Source organism: Mirounga angustirostris, unplaced genomic scaffold (genome assembly GCF_029215605.1).
Source record: "Mirounga angustirostris isolate CCGP_5_RB_7025 unplaced genomic scaffold, mMirAng1.0.hap1 SCAF_14, whole genome shotgun sequence".
In the NCBI taxonomy this organism is placed as follows: domain Eukaryota; kingdom Metazoa; phylum Chordata; class Mammalia; order Carnivora; family Phocidae; genus Mirounga; species Mirounga angustirostris.
Genome location: NW_026991722.1, coordinates 66,797,358 through 66,819,030, shown reverse-complemented (window position 1 = coordinate 66,819,030; position 21,673 = coordinate 66,797,358). Strand labels below are relative to the sequence as shown.

The 21,673-nt window shown below is 44.4% G+C and overlaps 1 protein-coding gene across 8 annotated transcripts in view; it reads left to right on the top strand.

Moving 5' to 3' along the window:
- Positions 1–20,696, top strand: part of LOC123853192 (zinc finger protein 26) — a 60,020-nt gene extending 39,324 nt beyond the window's left edge. For 4 of the 8 annotated variants that reach the window (XM_064578095.1, XM_045887900.3, XM_064578096.1 and 1 more), the window contains 3 exons: positions 9,586–9,712; positions 10,536–10,631; positions 16,372–20,696. In XM_064578095.1, the coding sequence (XP_064434165.1) occupies positions 9,586–9,712; positions 10,536–10,631; positions 16,372–18,356 (2,208 nt within the window). In that variant the 3' untranslated portion in view covers positions 18,357–20,696. Of the gene's footprint in view, positions 1–4,688; positions 9,713–10,535; positions 10,632–15,079; positions 15,154–16,371 lie in introns of those variants that run through there. The other 4 variants (XM_064578097.1, XM_045887897.3, XM_064578098.1 and 1 more) reach the window with 4 other exon arrangements.
- Positions 20,697–21,673: the final 977 nt, after the last annotated feature.

Here is a 21,673-nt window from a genome sequence, read left to right as displayed (position 1 = left end):
AAAAGCAACACTTACTCGACTGAGCCACCCAGGCGCCCCTTAAAGGGTTAACTCCATAGGACCTTGAGAAGGTCTTAAGATTTGAATTGTTTTTGTTTTTGCTTTGTTAAAGAGTATGAGCGGGGTTGGGGGGGAGGGTGGGAGGGCAGAGGGAGAGGGAAAAGAAGGAATCTTAAATAGATTCCACACCCAGCACAGAGCTCGATGGGCTCGATCCCACAATCCTGAGATCATGACCTCAGCTGAAATCAAGAGTCAGATGCTTCAACTGAGCCACCCAGGTGCCCCTGAAATTTTGTAAGCAATAGTGTCCTACATAATTAATGAATTTGAGCTACAGACTTGGTTTTCAAATTTTAGTAGTTATAATAAAGATACAAGAATGTTTCTCTGAGTTGCATTATCCAAAGGTAAAAGTGAATTAGTTCTTCATAGAAAGTAAATATTTCTTGGTCATTCTTAGATGAAGTCTTTGAATAAATGATACAGTGTGGGTAATGCCCTCAGAGAAATGTAGTAAATCCATGGGTCTTACAGTCATTTTTCATAGTTTTCCACAGAGTGTGACCCAAGGGGAAAATACCAAAGCACTTAGTAATCATAATTGCATATTTATGTACCTCTTTAATTGTGAAGCAGTATTCACATATGAAAAAGTACATAAAATGTAAAAGTACAGCATAATGAATTATTACCAACTGCATACCCATGAGGCCACCATTCAGGTCAAGAAGTAGAACATTCCCAGCCCAGGGCGCCTGGGTGGCTCAGTTGGTTAAGCGACTGCCTTCGGCTCAGGTCATGATCCTGGAGTCCCTGGATCGAGTCCCGCATCGGGCTCCCTGCTCGGCAGGGAGTCTGCTTCTCCCTCGGACCCTCCCCCCTCTCATGTGCTCTCTTTCTCATTCTCTCTGTCTCAAATAAATAAATAAAATCTTAAAAAAAAAAAAAAAAAAAGAACATTCCCAGCCCAAATGAGGCCTTTCGTGTGCCAGTCACAACCTCTCCCTCCTGACAGAGGGAACCGGGACCCCGACTTTTATAACCATTTCTGTGCTTCTCTTTCTAGTCTTACTCCTAAGTGTTCATCCTTAAACACTGCAGTTTGGTGTCATCTGCTGTAGTATATAGTGATTTGTGTTTTGTTTCTTTCACTTAAAATTTGTTTATGAGATCATTGCAAGTGCAGCTTTCTGTCCCGTGAAGGCAGCTTCTTAATATCACCGAATTCAGTCAGTGTTCAGAATTCCAGTTGTCTCCTAAAACCCCAAATCGTTTGAAGTTTGGGTCAGAATCTGGGTACAGTTCATACAGTGTAATTGGTTGATCTGCCTCTCTTAAGTCCCTCTTAACCTATTGGCTCTTTTTTCCTAGCCCCATTTTTAAAAAAAAGATTTTATTTATTTGAGAGAGAGAGAGAGAGCAAGAGAGAGCACTGAGCTGGGAGGAGAGGAAGAAGCAGGCTTTCCACCTGAGCAGGGAGCCCGATGCGGGACTTGATCCCAGGACCCTGGGATCCTGACCTGAGCCGAAGGCAGACGCTTAACGACTGAGCCACCCAGGCGCCCCGAGGCCAGGTGATTTATTCTGTGGATTTCCCACTGTCTGGGTTTTGCTAGTGTTGCTGGCGTGTTCTGTGTCTCCTGCAGGGCATAGATGTGGAGCTGTGCTGTCCAGTACAGAAGCTGCCAGCCACATCACCTGTTTAAAATGATTAAATCTAGCCCCGAGTCACACTGGCCTCATTTCAGGTACTCAGAAGCCACGAATTAGCATAGATAAAGAATATCTCCATCTTCACAGATCTGCTCTGGAGACTTGATCAGATTCAAGTGTGACTTTTTTTGGCAAGAGTATTTCAGAGGTTTTGGTACATGGTCTTTCAGGAGGCAACTTCCATCTGCTTGTCCCTTTGTCATGCCAGCAACTTTATATGGTTGTTGCCTTGATGGATTATTTCATTAGGGGCTACAAAGTGATACCCTGCTTCTACCTGCTCTTTGTTTCCCCCCTCCACTTCTTTGTTAATTAATTAATTTTTATGTATTTTTTAAAGATTTTATTTGAGAGAGAGGGAGGGAGAGAGCACAAGCAGGGGGAGGGGCAGAGGCAGAAGCAGGCTCCCTACTGAGCAGGGACGTGGGGCTCGATCCTAGGACTGCGGGATATTGACCTGAGCCGAAGGCAGATGCTTAACTGACTGAGCCACCCAGGCACCCCTAATTAATTTATTTTTAAAAAATTATATTGGGTGCCTGGGTGGCTCAGGGTCCTGAGATCAAGCCCTGTATTGTGCTCCCTGCTCAGCGAGAGACCTACTTCTCCCTCTCCTGCTCCCCCCTGCTTGTGTTCCCTCTCTCTCTGTCAAATAAATAAATAAAATCTTTTAAAAAAGATTTCATTTATTTGAGAGAGAGAGAAAGCACGAGCAGGGGGAGGGGCAGAGGGAGAAGCAGACTCCCCACTGGGATGCGGGGCTCGATCCCAGGACCCCAGGATCATGACCCGAGCCGAAGGCAGACGCTTAACCAACTGAGCCACCCAGGCGCAGTATCCTACTGAGTTTTGTTATCAAGGTTATGCTTGTATCAAAAAGTTTAGGGTTGTGGAGCGCCTGGGTGGCTCAGTTGGTTAAACGACTGCCTTCGGCTCAGGTCATGATCCTGGAGTCCCGGGATCGAGTCCCGCATCGGGCTCCCTGCTCGGCAGGGAGTCTGCTTCTCCCTCTGACCCTCCTCCCTCTCATGCTCTCTGTCTCTCATTCTCTCTCTCGCAAATAAATAAAAATCTTAAAAAAAAAAAATTTAGGGTTGTGTTTTTGCTTCCATCTTCCATAGTTGTTTAGTAAAATAGGAATTATTTCTGCATTAAATGTCTACAGAATTAACTAGTAAAGCTGTTTTTTTGTGAGAAGACTTTAAGTTAGAGATTCTGTACTTCGGCTTGGCTCATCTTTAAGAGACGACCAGCTGATTAGTTTTGGTGCAGTATTCGAGAAGAATATCTATAGTTAACTAATTATCATTGTTTGTAGTATTTTAAAAATTTTCTTCATACGCAGTCCTGCCATCGGTGGCAGTTTTATCTCTTCCTTCTGATATTTGTACTTGTTCCTTGCATTTGTTGTACTGGCCAGGACCTCCAGGATGCCTGTTGCCCCCCTCCTCTCAGCCTGCCTTGTTTCTGTCTGGTGCATTCCAGGGCTCATTTATGACAACGTCTGCCGTTAGCACCGCCTCTGCAAGTTAAGGACACAGCCCCCAACAAGACCGCCCTCACTTCCGTGGTCAGCTATAAGTTCTGGGGTCCCCAGGCCACCTGCATTTCTGACCAAGTGGCTACAAATTTGGGGGCTTCCCATGATCCCTTCAGGTTTGCTGGAACAGCTCACAGAACTTACAGAAGTGCTGTACATACAATTACATTTTGAGTGTAAACGACACAGATTGGAAGCAGCCAAGTGAACAGACACAGAATGAGGTCTGGGGGGTTGCGGAGGTGGAGCTTCTCTGCCCTGTCCCCATGGAACCAGGACACATCACCCTTGTGGCACGTAGCTTTGTGCTTCCCAACCAGGAAGCTAACTTAAGGTTCCAATGTCCAGTTTTCTTTTTTTTGTTTGTTTAGATTTTATTTATTTATTAGCTGGAACGGGGGTGGGGAGGAGCAGAGGCAGAGGGAGAAGCAGGCTCCCTGCTGACGGGGGCCCTGACGTGGGACTCGATCCCAGGACCCTGGGATCATGACCTGAGCCAAAGACCGACCCTTAACCCACTGAGCCACCCAGGCGCCCCTCTACAGTTTTTATTGGGGATTCATTATGTAGATGTGATTTATTGACTCACTGGCCATATGAGTGAACTCAATCTCCTCCCCTTCCTTGACGTTGGGCTCATATCATCAGACTCAGAACACCAACCCTCTAATCAAATGGTTGATCTTACCAGCCGGTGCCCATCTAGAACACTATCTAGGAGCCCACTGTGAGTCACCTTTTTTTGTGAGAAGCATAAACTCAGGAGGAGCCCGTCATGAACTACGAAAACACTCTGTCACTGGGGAAATAACAAGACTTTAACATTTTTTAAGAGAGAGAAAGAGAGAGAGAGCGTGTGCATGTGTCCTTGGCAGGGTGGGGGGCGGAGGGAGAGATAATCCTAAGCAGGCTCCACACTCAGCGAGGAACCTGACATGGGGCTTGCTTGACCTCACGACCCTGAGATCATGTCCTGAGCCGAAATCAAGAGTCAGAGGCTTTTAACCGACTGAGCCACTTGGGTGCCCTCAAATAACAAGGCTTTAAAAGCTCTGTCCCAGGAACCTGAGACAAAGACCAGACAAATTATTATGCAGTGGGTTGCCATTAGGTAACTGTGCTGTTCAATTACTTAAACGTAAGTAAAATTAAAAGGGGAACCCTCTTACAGTCTTGGTGGGAATGCAAACTGGTGCAGCCACCCTGGAGAACAGTATGGAGGTTCCTCAAATAGTTAGAAATAGAACTATCTTATGATTCAGCAATTGCACTACTAGATATTTATCCAAAGGATACAAACAGGGGCGCCTGGGTGGCTCAGTCGGTAAGCGTCTGCCTTCGGCTCAGGTCGTGATCCCAGGGTCCTGGGATCGAGCCCTGCATCGGGCTCCTTGCTCGGCGGGAAGCCTGCTTCTCCCTCTCCCACTCCCCCTGCTTGTGTTCCCTCTGTTGCTGTGTCTCTCTCTGTCAAATAAATAAATAAAAAATTAAAAAAAAAAACAAGGGATACAAACATAGTGATCTGAAAGGACACCTGCACCCCAATGTTTATAGTAGCAATGTCCACAATAGCCAAACTATGGAAATAGCCCAAGTGTCCATAGACTGATGAATGGATAAAGATGTGTGTATACACACACACACACACACACACACTCTGGAACGTTGCTCAGCCATCAAAAATGAAATCGTGCCATTTGCAGCAACGTGGTTGGAACTAGGTGGTATTTTCGCTAAGCGAAATAAGTCAGAGAAAGACAATTACATGATTGCACTCATGGAATTTAAGAAACAAAACAGATGAACATAGGGGAAGGAAAGGAAAAATAAGATAAAAACAGGGAAGCAAACCCTAAGAGACTCTTTCTTTAATTATTTTATTTTAAAATTTTTTTGAAGATTTTATTTATTTGACAGCACAAGCAGGTGGAGCAGCAGGCCGAGGGAGAAGCAGACTCCCCACTGAGCAGGGAGCCCGATGCGGGACTCGATCCCAGGACTCTGGAATCATGACCTGAGCTGAAGGCAGACGCTTCAGTAACTGAACCACCCGGTGCCCCCCATAAGAGACCCTTAACTCTAGGGAACAAACGGTTGCTGGGGGGGAGGTGGGTGGGTGGATAGGATAATATAATTGGGTGATGGGCATGAAGGAGGGCACTTGATGTAATGAGTGCTAGGTGTTACACGTAACTGATGAATCACTAAATTCTGCTCCTGAAACTAGTAATACAGTATATGCTAACTGAATTTAAATTAAAAATAAAATCCTTTCCTAGTCACCTTTGAAGTATTCAGTAGATGTTTGTGGCTAATGGCTACCTTGTTGGATGGTGCAGATACAGAACATGTAAGTCATCACAAAAAATTCTTTTGGACAATGTCCTTCTTGTCCTCTGAGAGCGAGTATTCAGAATTTCATCATTAAGTATGATGTAGCTGTAGATGTTTGTAGATTATGATTACAAGTTCTATTACTAGTTGACAGTATTTTACAATGAAGACATTTTCATCATATGCCTTTTCCACATCTGTTGAAATAATGGTTTTTCTCCCTTATTCTGTTAATATGATTTATTGATTTCTGAATGCTAACCCCATCTTGCACTGCACGTCACATTATGCTGTTTTTATACATGGCTTGATTCAACTTGCTAATTTTTTGTTAGGAATTTTGATTCTGTTAGAGTTATTTGCCCGTGATGTTCATTTATTATGTTTTTGTTTGGTTTGGTCTGCTGGCCTTATACAGCCAGTTGAGAAGTTTGCACTCAGGAGGAATTTCTGTGAGGTTATTTTATTTATTCCTTAAATGATTGGAAGAATTTACCTCTGGAGCCACCTAGACTTGGGGTTTTCTTTGAAGGAAGGTTTTAAATTGTGGAGGTCAGTGTCTTTAACATTTACAGAATTAATTCAGACTTTTATCTTGTGTCATTTTCGAGTGCATTGTTTGAATATCTCTTTTACCTAAGTTGTCAGATACATTGGTATATCTTTACTACTTTCACGTTATCCTTTTTAACAGCTTTTCTGAACTGTGACTTCAGTAGGGTCTACCCAGTTTACGTGTGTAAGTCAGTGATTTTTCTGGTAATTTTATGTTGTGTTTACCATCATTCCAGCTTTAGAAGTTCTGCTTCATCCGCAGGGGACCTGGTGATTTTGCAGTCAGTCCCTGTTTCCACCCGCAGTGGAGGCAACCACTGGTTTCCTTACTCTCATTTCACATCAGTGGGTTTGTATAATGTGGGTCCTTCCGTGTCTGGCTTCTCTCATCAGCGTAGGGTTTTGAAGTCCATCCATATTTTGGCACATGTCAGAAATTCATTCTTTTTACTAGTGTTCCATTCTGTGGGTGTTCCCTGTCTTTTTACACGTTCACCACTTGCTGGGCATCTGGATTATAAACACATCCCGGTGGTTGTAAGTCCTCTCGTGGGGCAATCGTGTACATGGTTCATATGAATATAGGTTTTCCTTTCTCTTGGGAACATGCCTGAGCGTGTCCTTGCTGCATTGTCTGGTAAAATTATATTTAACCTTTTTAAGAAACTGCCACAGTCCCGTAGTGTCAGAACCATGTTATATCGTTGTTCAGTTCCAGTTTCTCCACATCTTTTCCAACACTTGTTATCGTCTGTCTTGTTGATTATCAGCATGCTGGTGAGTGTCACGTGGTTTCTCATTGTGGTCTTAATTTGCTTTTCCTTAATAATTAGTGATGTTGGTCACTGTTTCATTGCTGCTTATTAGCCATTCCTAAGTCTTCTTTGATAGAATGTATTAAAATAGTCTACCAGTTTTTATTTTTATTTCAAAAAATTTTAAAGTAGGCTCCTCGCCCAACGTGGAGCTTGAATGCTTGACCCTGAGATCAGGCATCATCTGCTCCACTGTCTGAGCCAGTCAGGCATGTGCTGCCTACTTTTTAACTGTTTGTTTGTTTGTTTTTTGTAAGAGGTTTTCCTTTAAGTTCTGAGTCTTTTTTGTTGTTGTTGTTTTGTTTTTTAATCAGAAATAGGATTTGCAAATAATTTTTCCTGTCTGTGGCTTACCATTTCATTTTTCATTTGTGTGGTTTGAAGTGCAGCAGTGTTAAATTTTGTGTTGCTCCTTGGAAAGGCATGTGGAAACCACCACTGTCTGGGTGCTCTCCTGTTGCAGCCCGGCGGGCCTACTGAAGACCCCAGCAGGAGATGCACAAACATACCTCAAAGAATGCAAGAGGAGACGAGCATGTGTCATATTTGCAGGGATTCTTAACTCTTGCACCGCTGAGTTACCTGCTGGTGCTCTTTGCACTAGTTAACCCTTTCACAGCAGGTCTCTTACCCTGAAGGCGCTTAGGTTTTTTTCATAAGAGAAAATGTTCTTATTTCACAGTTATTCCTGATGAATATTTAAGTTGGCTACAAAATCCTTTCCTTTCAGCACTTTTAAAATGTCCTACTTTCTTCTGGCCTCTATGCTTCTGAATAAGAGATCTGCAGTCATTTGAATTGCTTTCCCTGTAAGTGACGTGACTTCTTTCTTTGTATTCTGTCCCGTTTGATCATGGCATGTTTGGTTGTGGCTTTCTTCATGTTTATCCAGGGGGGGTTCACTGAGTTTCCTGAATCTGCCAACTTATGCCTTTTGCCACGTTTAGGGAGTGTGTAGCTGTCATTTGCTTTGTCCGCCACGTTCCTGCTTTTCTCTTCCTGGGACTCCCGGGACATGCATTTGGTGTTGTCTGGCAGTGTCCTGAGCCCTGAGTGTCTGAAGCGCATTTTTAAGTCTTTTTTTCTCTCATTTGCTCAAAATGGGTCTTCAGGTTCGCTGGCTCTTAAAGTGTATGAGGTGCTGTTTAGGTCAGGCTTTGTATTTTCTGATGGTATTCTGGATTTTTTAGAGTGCGTGTTTTCTGGTCCTCTCAGGAGGCTTTGGGACAGAATCCATCATGACCTAAAATCCAGAACCCTTTCTGAGACCTAGATTTGGTTATGTCACTCCCATTCCATGAAATCATGGCTAGCTGTTGGCAGCAAGAAAGTGTCTAGCTCAGGGGCGCCTGGGTGGCTCAGTCGGTTGGACATCTGACTCTTGATTTCGGCTCAGGTCCTGATCTCAGGGTTGTGAGATTGAGCCCCGTGTCAGGCTCTGTGCTCAGTGGGGAGTCGGCTTGAGATTCTCTCTCTCTCTGCCCATCCCCCCCCAAGCTCGCTCGCTCTCAAATCTTTAATTAAAAAAAGAAAGAAAAACTGTCTAGTTCGTTTAAGTACAGTAGGCCCCACCTCCCATGTGGCCTTTAATCGCTGCCTTGCACCCTGTGATCTTGTCTAACAAACTGTTTGCACCTCCTGAATGCTAGCAGTTTTGGGGTCTCATTGGAGCTGTTGGCTCCCAGAATGTCTTTGCATCCCCATTTTTGTGGAAAGCACTGCTAATTTCCTAAAATCCATCTCAAGCTTTACCTCTTGCAAAGAGCCTAAGCTGATGCTCAAATTGATCGTTTTTTTTTTTTTAAAGATTTTATTTATTTAACAGAGAGAGACACAGCGAGAGAGGGAACACAAGCAGGGGGAGTGGGAGAGGGAGAAGCAGGCTTCCCGCCGAGCAGGGAGCCCGATGCGGGGCTCGATCCCAGGACCCTGGGATCATGACCTGAGCTGAAGGCAGACGCTTAACAACTGAGCCACCCAGGTGCCCCAGAAAACAAAATCTTTTTTTTTTTTTTAAAGATTTTATTTATTTATTTGACAGAGAGAGACACAGCGAGAGAGGGACACAAGCAAGGGGAGTGGGAGAGGGAGAAGCAGGCTTCCCGCTGAGCAGGGAGCCCGATGTGGGACTCGATCCCAGAACCCTGGGATCATGACCCGAGCGGAAGGCAGACGCTCAACAACTGAGCCACCAGGCGCCCCAAACTGATCGCTTGGACCCACATTGTGCCCTCCCTTCATTTCTGCCTCTGCTGTTATAATAGCTTATTTTGTGAATACGTGTGTGTGTTTGCCGCCCTCTGCAAGGCTGTGCAGCTTTTTAGGGTGTTGTTTTGCTCTCTTTCTTTTGATACCACTTTTCTGGTGCCATAGTTGAGGTTCAGTACACATTTTGTTGGTGGTTCAGAAGATTTAAAATTGCCAATTCCAGTTGTCAGGTATTGTATGAATGGAGGGATGGAAGAGTGCATTGTGGCACTTTATCCCAGAGACATAATGCGAAGGAGACCGTCGTCATTCTCTGCACCTTGGTGTGATGAGAATGATGTGCTCAAGCTCCAGTCCTCCCTTCCCACGTCACACAGTGATTGTTGCTTCAGATTCACTGGGACTGTGCTCTTACAGGACACATTCTCGTTTGAAGATTTATCTGTGGACTTCACCCAAAAGGAATGGCAGCTCCTGGACCCCAGTCAGAAGGACTTGTACAAGGATGTCATGTTGGAGAACTACAGTAGCCTCGTGTCTCTGGGTAAGGCAGCTCCCCGAGGACCACCGGTGGGGCCCAGCACCTTACTTTTTGAGTTGCTGAGAGCTCTGTGGCTTCTGAAATCTCTAATGGTTTTGGACCTGAATTCAGGGGATTGAAAGTTCCCTGCACTATGACAGTAGGGAAGGCGTCTACATCTCATCTTCAAATAACGAAGACTTATTTTCGTTGTGCGGCTCTGAAACTTACCAGGATGGTGGTCTTGGTAGTGGGCAACACCTAATGCAAGGAACTTACTGTATTTCACATACTGTTCACATGTGGACTTATTTACAGAGCAGTTTTGTGTGGCAGGTTTAAGTAACTCTCCCAGGGACTGACAGCTGGTAGATGAAAGGGCCTGGATTTGAACCCAGGCAGACTGGCTCCAGAGCCTCTGAAGAGTGTAATGGTTTTGGATTTGGATTATAGAAGTCAAAGATTTTTATTTTTTTTTAGATTTTATTTATTTATTTGACACAGAAAGAGACAGCGAGAGAGGGAACACAGCAGGGGGAGTGGGAGAGGGAGAAGCAGGCCTCCAGCTGAGCAGGGAGCCCGATGCAGGGCTCGATCCCAGGACCCTGGGATCATGACCCGAGCCGAAGGCAGACGCTTAACGACTGAGCCATCCAGGCGCCCCAGAAGTCAAAGATTTTTAGACCCCATTAGCCACCAGGGAGACCGTTGCCTTTGAGAATTACTTACTCCGTTGATACACCAGTGAGTAGCTTCACTGTCCGCCTGATGCCAGACTTTGCTCATTCTTCAGAGGCCCTAAAGCCCAAGCAGTCGGGGCCATGGCTTTGTGTTTTCCCCTAAACAGGGTACGAAGTTACGAAACCTGATGTCATCTTCAAGTTGGAGCAAGGAGAAGAGCCGTGGATCGGAGATGGAGAAGTTCCAAGTACAGATCGTCCAGGTGGGTGTGAGAACCAGCCAGATGCGGGAGGCAGAAGGTCAGTCTCAGCTGGCCAGTGGGTTGACTTCTGTGAATTGTGCTTTGGAGAGCTCTCTTTAAGATCTGTAAACCTTTAGGGATGATTCAGAACAGGTGACACGAGCTGCTCAAATAAGTCACATTTAGATGTGGCTTCTTCGCTTGTAGCTTAACGCAAAATATCTACAGCTCGTCTGGGCCATGACTTACTCCCTGTCCTTCAAGTCTGGGACTTTGACTTCTTGTTTGGTGTTCTGACACATTTAGTCTCCTTCTGTCCTCTGTTCACCTCTGCTTGTACCTTCAGGAGGTTTCCTTTGCCCTCGTTTGGGCGTCTGATGCCCAGAGAAGTGCCCCGTGGAGCAGAAAAGGAAGTCCTCCCTTATTCCTCCCAAACGGTGGTCCTTTTCCTCCTTTTGTAAGGTTGGCTTCTGCTGTACTTTACCTGTAGATTAGACACCATGGAGTGTATTGAATGTTCTCTCTTGCATTCTTATTATTTAATTCTCTTGCCCTTTGGAAACTATCTTTTTTTTTTTTTTTAAGATTTTATTTATTTGAGAGAGAGTGAGAGAGAGGGTGCTCGAGAGGGGGTAGGGTCAGAGGGAGAAGCAGACTCCCCACTGAGCAGGGAGCCCGATGCTGGACTCGATCCTGGGACTCCAAGATCATGACCCGAGCCGAAGGCAGTCGCTCAACCAACTGAGCCACCCAGGTGCCCCTGGAAACTATCTTTTTAACTTAACTCCTCAAGTCCCACTTAAAACTAGGCTTGATGGGTCCAGAGCCTTACCTTTTATAAGTGTTCTCAAATGATACCTTGTATTTCAGTTCCTAAAGCAGCCAGCTGTCTCTGATCTGTCATACATCCCTACTCATCTGTGTGACATTGACTTCAGGTTCCCTCGGAAGCAGACCCTGAGATACGTATCTGAGTGCCAAGAATTTACTGTAGTGGGAGAAAGAGCAGTGAGATGGGGGTGGAGAGGGAATGGCGGTGTGCATGTTGGAAGGGGTGCTGACCCATGGTGGCTGCTGGGAGCCCCTGTGGGGCCAGGAAGCTGGTCATCCACTAACTCCCATCTCTCAGGGTGTGAGCATTGCCCTGGGGGTGTTAACTCTCCAGAATGTCCAGAATCCCGGCATACAGACCAAGCATGCCGTGTGTGGCCTAAGGATTGTTTTGGGCAGAGAGATGTGGGTGCCTGGGGTAGGTCCCACAGTCTGCCCAGGGCATCCCTCTGAATGTAGCTGAGGCAGCAGAGTATCTGCTACAGCTGGTGACCTCTTCCTCCGGGACCGACAGTCTGGGTCTGTGTAGGCCGTCAGCTGTTGACCCTCTCCCCCCACTTCATGGTCAACGCCATTTAAACATTTCTCTGTGTTTTCACATGTAATATTTATTCTTCTCTGCATCTGAGTGTTTGATTGTGCTATGCTTTATCTTCATCCTTTCTGCATAAGCTCTGTTTTTGCTGCATTCATACTCATGGAATGTTCTTGACTGTTCCAGCTAAATTTTTCTCACTTTTTTTTGGAAGTCCCATCTCAGACCTGATCACAGTGTATGTAATGTTCTTTAGTTGGTTGGGTCCCTGAGCTGTGTGCATGCATAAACACAAGGTTTATAGTTTATATCCACTTATGTGTCACAATATTCAATAAGCCCATTGTTTTAATTCAGGTGTTTTTAGCCAGGTGTGCATTAGATTACCTGGGCATTTTTTTTCCCAACAATAAGCATTATGGATGCATTATCAGCAAAATTGATTCAGTAGAGTGGTGTGTATGTAGTTTTAAAATGGAATATTCTAGAACTGGAGTTTGTAGTTTGAGGAACCTCTTGTAATTTTTATGTGCCCCTCATTCATCGATAGCGTCCACTTGAGTGACGACTAAAGATAATTAAAAATAAAAGACCTAGAAAACACCTTACAGAAGCGTAGAAATTAAAGACATTTGTGGGGCGCCTGGGTGGCTCAGTCCGTTAAGCACCTGCCTTAGGCTCAGGTCACGATCCCGGGTCCTGGGATCAAGTCCTGCATCGGGCTTGTTGCTGGGCGGAGAGCCTGCTTCTCCCTCTGCCTCTGCTGCTCCCCCTGCCTGTGCTCTCTCTCTCTGGCAAATAAATAAATAAAATCTGTAAAAAAAAAAAAAAAAAAAAAGTTAAGACATTTGCATTTAGGTTTTTTTGTTTTTTTTAAATTCAGGATTTAAATATTGGACATTTATGCTTCACTGCAACATAGTCAAAGTTACCTAAACAAGGCCTGTGTGTCAGGGTCCTCAAGACCACCACGTTCGGAGAGTCGCTAGGAGGACTCAGGATATCGTTGTCTGTAAGGCTAAGACTTACTACAGTGACCTAATGACAGCTTCCTCACCAGGGAAAGGGCAAAGCAGAGTCTGGAGGAATCCGGGTGTAGGTTTCCTGTGCTGCTCCCTCCGTGAGGGTCACCCAGCAACAAAAATGCAGTAATGTGGGTAGTGTTTCTGCCCAGGGACGCCCACTGACGACCCAGCACCCGGGGACCTCGCCTGGCACATAGCGGCATTGCAGACTCCCAGGACGGCAGGCGCTCAGCACAGACCACCTTGTTTCTGTGCACAGTCCAGGCGCGGGTTGCCCCTGTTAAAAGCTGGGAGTGGTGGGAACACTCTAGAAACCAAGCTCCAAATGGCAGCCAAGGGCTACATTGCAGTCGTGTGTCGTAGAAAGTTGAAGACATGGTGATGTCTCTTACTCCAGGTATTGTGCTGGGAGGTATGGGTACAATAGTGAACATCAGAGGTCAGTTGCCTGCCTACAGAGTGCTAACTTTCTCATGGGAGGATAAAACTAATCAAGTTGGCAAATAACCAGGGTAAAGCCCAGATCCTAAAAGGCCTATTATAGAAATAAATTAGGTAGATGATAATAGGGTAGAGAGTTTGTGGCTCTGCTCAGGCTGCCATAACAAAATAGCACAGATGGGTAAACAGCAGCAAGCTATTCCCACAGTTGGGGAGGCTGGAAGTCCAAGGTCAAGGTGCCTGCCTGATTGTGTTCTAATGAACGCGGTCCTCCTGGTTTGTAGACAGCCGCCTTGTAGCCTTATAGCTTTGCCGCCACATGGCCTCTCTTTGTGCAGGGAGTGGGGGGTGGTGAGGTGTTTCTAATTAGGATACTAATCCTTTTGGATCAGGGCCCCACCCTTATGATCTCATTTAACCTTAATTCCGTTGAGATCCCGTTTCCAAATGCAGCCACACTGAAGGTTAGGGCTTCAACATAGAGTTTTGGGGGCGGGCAGGTAGCGGGGACGCGTAAACATTCAGTCCACAATATGGTCATGTGGAGAAGCCAGTTCTAGATGTGAAGACCAAAGTGAGTGAGCTATGTGAATTGGGGGAAAGTGTTCCCTAAATGAATGCAGATATGAATGTATTAGGTCAGGAAGGGGCTTGGTGACCTCAGGAAAACGGAAAGGAAGCCTTTGTGTCTGGGGCTTAGTGTGCCAGGGAAATAGAGGCTGGCCTGTGTGGGGGACCTAGGTCGTACATGGACTTGTAAGCAGTAGGCAGGTGGTTAGACTGATGCAAGTAATTTTAAATAAAAATAGTTATCTGATTTACATTTTTTAAAAAAAGATTTATTTGGGCACCTGGGTGGCTCAGTTGGTTAAGCGACTGCCTTTGGCTCAGGTCATGATCCTGGAGTCCTGGGATCGAGTCCCACATCGGGCTCCCTGCTCAGCAGGGGGTCTGCTTCTCCCTCTGACCCTCCTCCCTCTCTCATGCCCTCTGTCTCTCATTCTCTCTCTCGCAAATAAATAAAATCTTAAAAAAAATAAAAATAAAATAAATAAAAAAAGATTGATTTATTTGAGAGAGAGCACGTGCGAGTGGGGGAAAGGGCAGAGGAGTCGGAGAGGGAGACAGACAGACCCCCTGCTGAGCACAGGGCCCTGTGTGGGGCTCAGTCCCACGACCCTGAGATCATGACCTGAGCCGAAACCAGGAGTTGGACACTTAGCCAGCTGAGCCACCCAGGAGCCCCCTGATTTACATTTTTAGAAGTTTGATTTAACTGCATTGTGGAAAATATAATGGGAAGCAGGGAAACCAGGTGGAAGGCTGTTTCACTGAGCTAATGAGATAGATTAAAGTATAGCAGGGAAGAGTGGTGGGGAGAGACCAAACATAAAGCAGTCCAATTTTTCTAGTGGGGAAAAAAGTAAAAATTTCCAAATGTGTGTGTGTGTGTATGTATGTATGTATTTATTTATTTAAAGATTTTATTTATTTATTTGACAGAGAAAGACACAGCGAGAGAGGGAACTCAAGCAGGGGGAGAGGGAGAAGCAGGCTTCCCGCTGAGCAGGGAGCCGGATGTGGGGCTCAATCCCAGGACCCTGGGATCATGACCTGAGCCGAACGCAGCTGCTTAATGACTGAGCCACCCAGGAGCCCCTCCAAATGTGTATTTAGTCTAACAATGTAATATTTAAAGTAATGCAAAGTTGTAAGTTTAATTTATAAATACTTCATTTTCTGCTCTCACATCTCCTATTACCACTTTATTCAGACTCTTAACCTCCATCTCAAAGCTAATGTTTCCATACTAGACTCTGATTTTAACTGCCAGACCTCTTTTCCCCTCATCCCCTATCTTAGGGTATTTTCAGTGAAAGAACATATGGATCTGGGGCGCCTGGGTGGCTCAGTCATTAAGCATCTGCCTTCGGCTCAGGTCAGGATCCCGGGGTCCGGGGATCGAGTCCCACATCGGGCTTCCTGCTCCGCGGGAAGCCTGCTTCTTCCTTTCCTACCCCCCCTGCTTGTGTTCCCTCTCTCACTGTGTCTCTCTCTGTCAAATAAATAAATAAAATCTTAAAACAAACAAACATATGGATCTTAAGGTTTTGTGCCTGAACAGGTTAAATGGAAGATGATGCGTTCCATGAAGTGGCTTTTATGGTAATAATGTTGAAAATGTGCTTGGAAAGTTTCAGACTTCCAGAAAATTTAAAAATGGGGAAAAGCTCACAAACGATTTCTCATTCTTCAAGCTTGAAATGGCTTCAGTAGTTCCTCTATCAAACCTGTTAATTTTCTGTCTTCCCATTAGAATGTAAGCTTTGCAAGGTCAGGGACTGACTGTCTCCTGTCCCCAGTGCTTTGCACACTCAGTCAGGGTGGAGGAAACTCACTCCTCAGAATATTGTTGGATCAGTTCTTCTTCCATCCTCCTTTCTTTGTTCCTCTTCAGTCTTGATGAATTTTTTACATTTTATAAACCTAGATTTGACAGCAACCAGAGGTGACTTAGTATACTGCCTTATCTTATTCCTATTTATAACATTTTCTTTTCTTTTTGCCCCCAAATACCCAGAGGATAGATCTTATACTTGGGACTGAGAGACAGCCTTCCAAAGCGTTCATCCCCGCAAATAGCATTGCTGGTTTTGTATTCTGTAAACAACCATAGAAGAGGCGCCTGGGGGGCTCAGTCAGTTAAGCGTCCAACTCTTGGTTTTGGCTCAGGTCATGATCTCAGGGTCATAGGATTGAGCCTTGTGTTTGGGCTCCACACTCATCGGGGAGTCTGCTTGAGATTCTCTCCCTTTGCCCTTCCTCCTACTTTCGTGCATGCTCGCTCTCTCTTTCTCTAAAATAGATAAATAAATCTTAAAGAAAAACATAACCATGGAAGCATTCACAGGGTTTTCTTTCTTTATAGAACAAGTCTTGCAAGTAGATGGTCACATGACATGGCACCAGGATAACCAAGAGAAGCTTAGAAATATGAAACAAGATCATGAATGTGATACATTTGGAAAAAAATTCAATCTGAGCATGAACTTTGTTCCTTTAATGAAATCAAACAGTGAAGATGATGTAGATGGATTACTTTTAAAACATCACTTAGATTTACTTATTCCAAAAGCAGATTATGAAAAAGTGGAACCACACGGCTTAAGTGTATTTGATAAATTGTTTCTTCATACTAAGCCTGAGGAAGCTAATACTTGGTTAAAATACTATGACTATGATAAATATGATAAAATTAGCTCTAAGAAGTCACAGATTATCATATATCATAGAACTCGTTTAGGGGAGAAACTCTATGAATGCAGTGAATGTAGGAAACGCTTCAGTAAGAAAGCGAGTCTCATTAAGCATCAGAGCAGACATGTAAGAGAGATTGCCTTTGGCTGTGGTAAGTGTGGCAAAACCTTTCCCCAGAAGTCACAGTTTATTACTCATCACAGAACTCATACGGGAGAGAAACCTTATAACTGTGGCCAGTGTGGGAAAGCCTTCTCCCAGAAGTCGCAGCTCACATCCCATCAGAGAACACACACAGGAGAGAAACCATACGAATGTGGTGAATGTGGGAAAGCCTTCTCCCGGAAGTCACATCTCATCTCACATTGGAGGACACACACAGGTGAAAAACCCTACGGGTGCAATGAGTGTGGGAGGGCCTTTAGTGAGAAGTCAAATCTTATTAACCATCAGAGAATTCATACAGGAGAGAAACCTTTTGAATGCAGAGACTGTGGGAAAGCTTTCAGCAGGAAGTCACAGCTTGTTACACATCACAGGACTCACACAGGAACAAAACCCTATGGATGTAGTGATTGTAGAAAAGCCTTCTTTGAGAAATCAGAGCTCATTAGACATCAGACAATTCATACTGGAGAGAAGCCCTACGAATGCAGTGAATGTCAGAAAGCCTTCAGAGAGCGGTCGAGTCTCATTAACCACCAGAGAACTCACACAGGAGAGAAGCCTCATGTGTGCATTCAGTGCGGGAAAGCCTTCTCCCAGAAGTCGCATCTCATATCCCATCAGATGACACACACAGGAGAGAAACCCTTCGTATGCAGTAAATGTGGGAAAGCCTTCAGCAGGAAATCTCAGCTTGTTAGACATCAGAGAACTCACACAGGAGAAAAACCCTATGAATGCAGTGAGTGTGGGAAGGCTTTCAGTGAAAAATTGAGCCTTACTAATCATCAGAGAATTCATACAGGAGAAAAACCCTATGTGTGCAGCGAGTGTGGGAAGGCCTTTTGTCAGAAGTCACATCTCATATCCCATCAGAGGACTCACACAGGAGAGAAACCCTATGAATGCACTGAATGTGGGAAAGCCTTTGGTGAGAAGTCAAGTCTTGCAACTCACCAGAGAACTCATACAGGAGAAAAACCATACGGTTGTAGGGATTGTGAAAAAGCCTTTTCTCAGAAGTCACAGCTGAATACTCACCAGAGAATCCACACAGGAGAGAAACCCTACGAATGCAGTCTTTGTAGGAAGGCTTTCTTTGAGAAATCAGAGCTAATTAGACATCAAAGAACTCATACAGGAGAAAAGCCATACGAATGCAGCGAGTGTGGGAAAGCCTTCAGGGAGAAGTCCAGCCTCATCAATCATCAGAGAACACACACAGGCGAGAAACCCTTCGAGTGCAGTGTGTGTGGCAAAGCCTTTTCTCGGAAATCACACCTCATACCACATCAGAGGACACACACTGGGGAGAAGCCCTATGGCTGCAGCGAATGTAGGAAGGCCTTTTCTCAGAAGTCACAGCTTGTTAATCACCAGAGAATTCACACAGGAGAGAAGCCCTACCAATGCCACGAATGTGGGAAAGCCTTCTCCCAAAAGTCACAGCTCATTAATCACCAGAGAACTCATACAGTGAAGAAATCTTAGGAGTGGAGTTAATACTAGCCTTTGGCCAAGATCTCACCTGTTTGTACTCAGAAAACACAGGGTAAACCTTTCAGATAAATAGTTGCATCACATTGTATGTCTGTCTGGGTAATCTTTTAGGGTAGGAGCTCTGAGGTTATGCGGGGAGAGCTTTCAGCAGGTTAACCTGTTCAAGTAAGAACCCTGAGACTAGAATGAGCCTGTGGGATGCAGTGGATTTCAGAACCCTGTCAGACATAAAGTGGGAAATGAAAAGCAACCAGGAGTACAGTAAGCATCAGAAAGCCTTGCAGAGGTCACACCTCATTTGCTGGTGGAAATATCCCCACTGGGGTAAACCCTAGTCCAGTAAATGAGGAAAAATCCCATGAATGCAGCAAGTAATGTCGTATTTTCGTCAAGAAGTCACAGCTCGTTGTGCATTAAGGAAATACTCTCAGGAATGAGGCTCAGTGAAAATGCTAAATATGGGACAATCTTCAGCAGGTAATCCAACTGTATTGTATTTTGGGGGAATTCATATTGTGGGTAAAACTAACAATTTAAAGACCTTGGAAACATGTGCCCCTAGAAATAAGGCTATAAAGGGAAGCCATACATTTTTTTATAGACGGGGTTATCAAAAATGCCCAATTCTAATGGTTGATATGTTCACTCTGAAGAATGAAGTTTTAAAAATATGTGAATAAATTGAGTCATTGAAACATCAAAATAAGACATTTCTCAGTGGTATTTATGGCTTATTTTCCTGTGTCACACAGTGTGTCATGTTTTGGAATCACATATGCTAATGTAATTGCAAGCATGAAGTGCACGTACCATACCTGGTGGTGCCTCCGACATCAGGACACACCATGTGCTGCTGGTTTTTCTGTTTCAGTGATACAGTAAAAACAGCAGCTGATACAGCACCTCTTATTGCGAAAGACGCAGCTTAAGTGACAGCACCACATCCTTTTTCCTTACGGCTTGTTGGCATATAGAAGGGGTCTGTTGTTGCTGACCTTCTTACAAAAGCCAACATTCTGCAACCTGAGAGAAACAATTTAAATAGAACCTGGTTGATAATTTTCAAAGGCAGGAACCACAGCCCAGCAGTAGTGACTCATGAGAGGACAAAAGAAAGCAGGTGTGTGAACTCTGTCACTCAGCACTCAGGCTAAATGGCCGTCGTGCCGTGCAAGGTCTTGTTCCCATTCAGCTTGGCGCCTTTGGCTTAAGTAGACATACTTCACGTACAATGCATGTATGTTACTTCACTCTGATGAAATACCACGATGCTGTGTGCTATTATGTTTTTGGTGTTTCTTAGAATATCTTGTAAAAAAACTAGATGGAGAAGCCAATTTAAGAGTCACTGTTCAGAAAACGTAAAATACAGATTTTTGTGGTGAGAAATATATTTTTGGTGTATTCAAGGAAGCCTGTTTTGCCTTCCTGCGAATTTCTGTGACTACTGGATAGGTGTTAGGAATTAGGATTTTCATTGTTGCATCATTTGAAATATATGTGTTTCACCTTTTGTCACCCGTTGCATCTTCTACATAGAGACTCCGCTGTGAACCTTTCATGATAAGCAGGGTTTACGTTGGCAGTGCATGAACCACCCCTTAGGTAGAACTTTGCAGTGATCTTTACAATGTTGCTTGACAAAGTAAACAGTATTCTGTGTATGATGGTGAAATTCAGAAAAGTCCAGCGCTTACCTTGTTACCAGACTTGGAAAAATCACGACTTCTCTCAAACACAAGTTGCTTTTATCAGTATGGTGTATTGCAGCTTTGATTCTAGCAGTATTTTTTTCCCCTTAGTTACCAATTTTAACATCATTGTTGAAAAATTGGGACTTAGAGAGTAATTTTCTAAACCACTGCACCAGGTTAAAAGTATCTGAGTTCCCAAATTTGTATTCATATTCAAATGTATGGACTTCCTACTCTTCTCCTAATACCTGAACATGATTTTTATCAACTTCATTTCTAAGAGAATAGTGACAGGGTGATTCTTCGTAGATTTTCCTATTTTTAAATTTTCATCTATTATGGTTCTCTTTGCTAGTCCCAGAGATTGATTCATTAGTTCTTGGATTGAGTTTGGAGTCTGTTGTCTAAAAGTGACCTAATTTTGCTGACTTCAATTCTAGATTATTCCATTTACTATTAAGTAGTTAAACCCAGTGCTTTCCTCACTAACTAATAGAACTTCGGCACTAGCCCATTGGTCTAATACCCAAGAGCAGGTTTTTTTTGAGTGCCAGGTAGCAGTCATTGGGAGGGCTAAATGCTGGCCGCAGAGGTCTCGTTTATCAGAATACCTTACGTGGAGGCCCAGCTATGTTGTGTAGAGCTCACTAGGGACTCTTTCTGAAGTCACAAGAGGGCTTTGATTCTGAAATTAGATATTTCTAGTGTTTGTCTTTTAAATTACCTTGGTAAACCACAAAAACACATGTAACCCCACATTTCCGCTCACAAATCCCACATCAGGAAGAAAACAGGTTTTAAAGTTAAGAGGGATTTATGTGCAGCTTCCTGGAGCACAACAGGTTATGTTGGTTGAATGTGTAAGGAGCCCAGGTGGAAGGAGCAACCCCTCTCTCCTCTCTCCACCCAGGTTCCCCCACTGGCCTGGAGACAGTCCTGCGGAGGATAATTCCTATTGTATTCCTTCTACTAAGTAAAGTGTGAATTTTGGGACCTGTCCCAGGAGTGCCTTCTGTTCAGCCTTTCTTTGTGGGCTTTGGTAATGAGACAAAGTTATCTCTGTGTGGATCCATGTGTTCTGGATATTTTAATTTCAAGATCAACTCTTGTAGAGCCTGGGTGAAAGGAACCCAAAGAATATCTGATTTATCCAGCAATACCTGTATCAAATAGCAGAATATAGATCAGCAGGCATTTGGAATCTACACTTGAGGCCTCCCTCATTGGTTGCTTATTCCAGTAGAATAAGCTCAGGTTGTTGATTTCACCGAACTCCTGAGTCTGCAAATACTGTACCAACAAGCCAGCCTGGGCCAAGTGCGGCCGAGCTCACCCCACCATGACCCTCGTCCATTTTCCACAGTTAGTAGTTATTTTAAGATGCAATTCTGATTATGCACTTCTCTGTTGAAAAACCACGTGGCTAATTGTGGACTTAAAGTGTACTGTCCTCACCGTAGATGAGGACTTCTGTACAAATCCAGCCTATCTGTCATTTCTGAATATCTTTCTTCCTACACAATACTTTTTTGGCCTCCTTGAACTACTTGGAGTTCCTTGAGGTTTCTACAGTTTAATGCTTTTCGCCAGCCTTCTGTCCCTGAAATGCCCGTG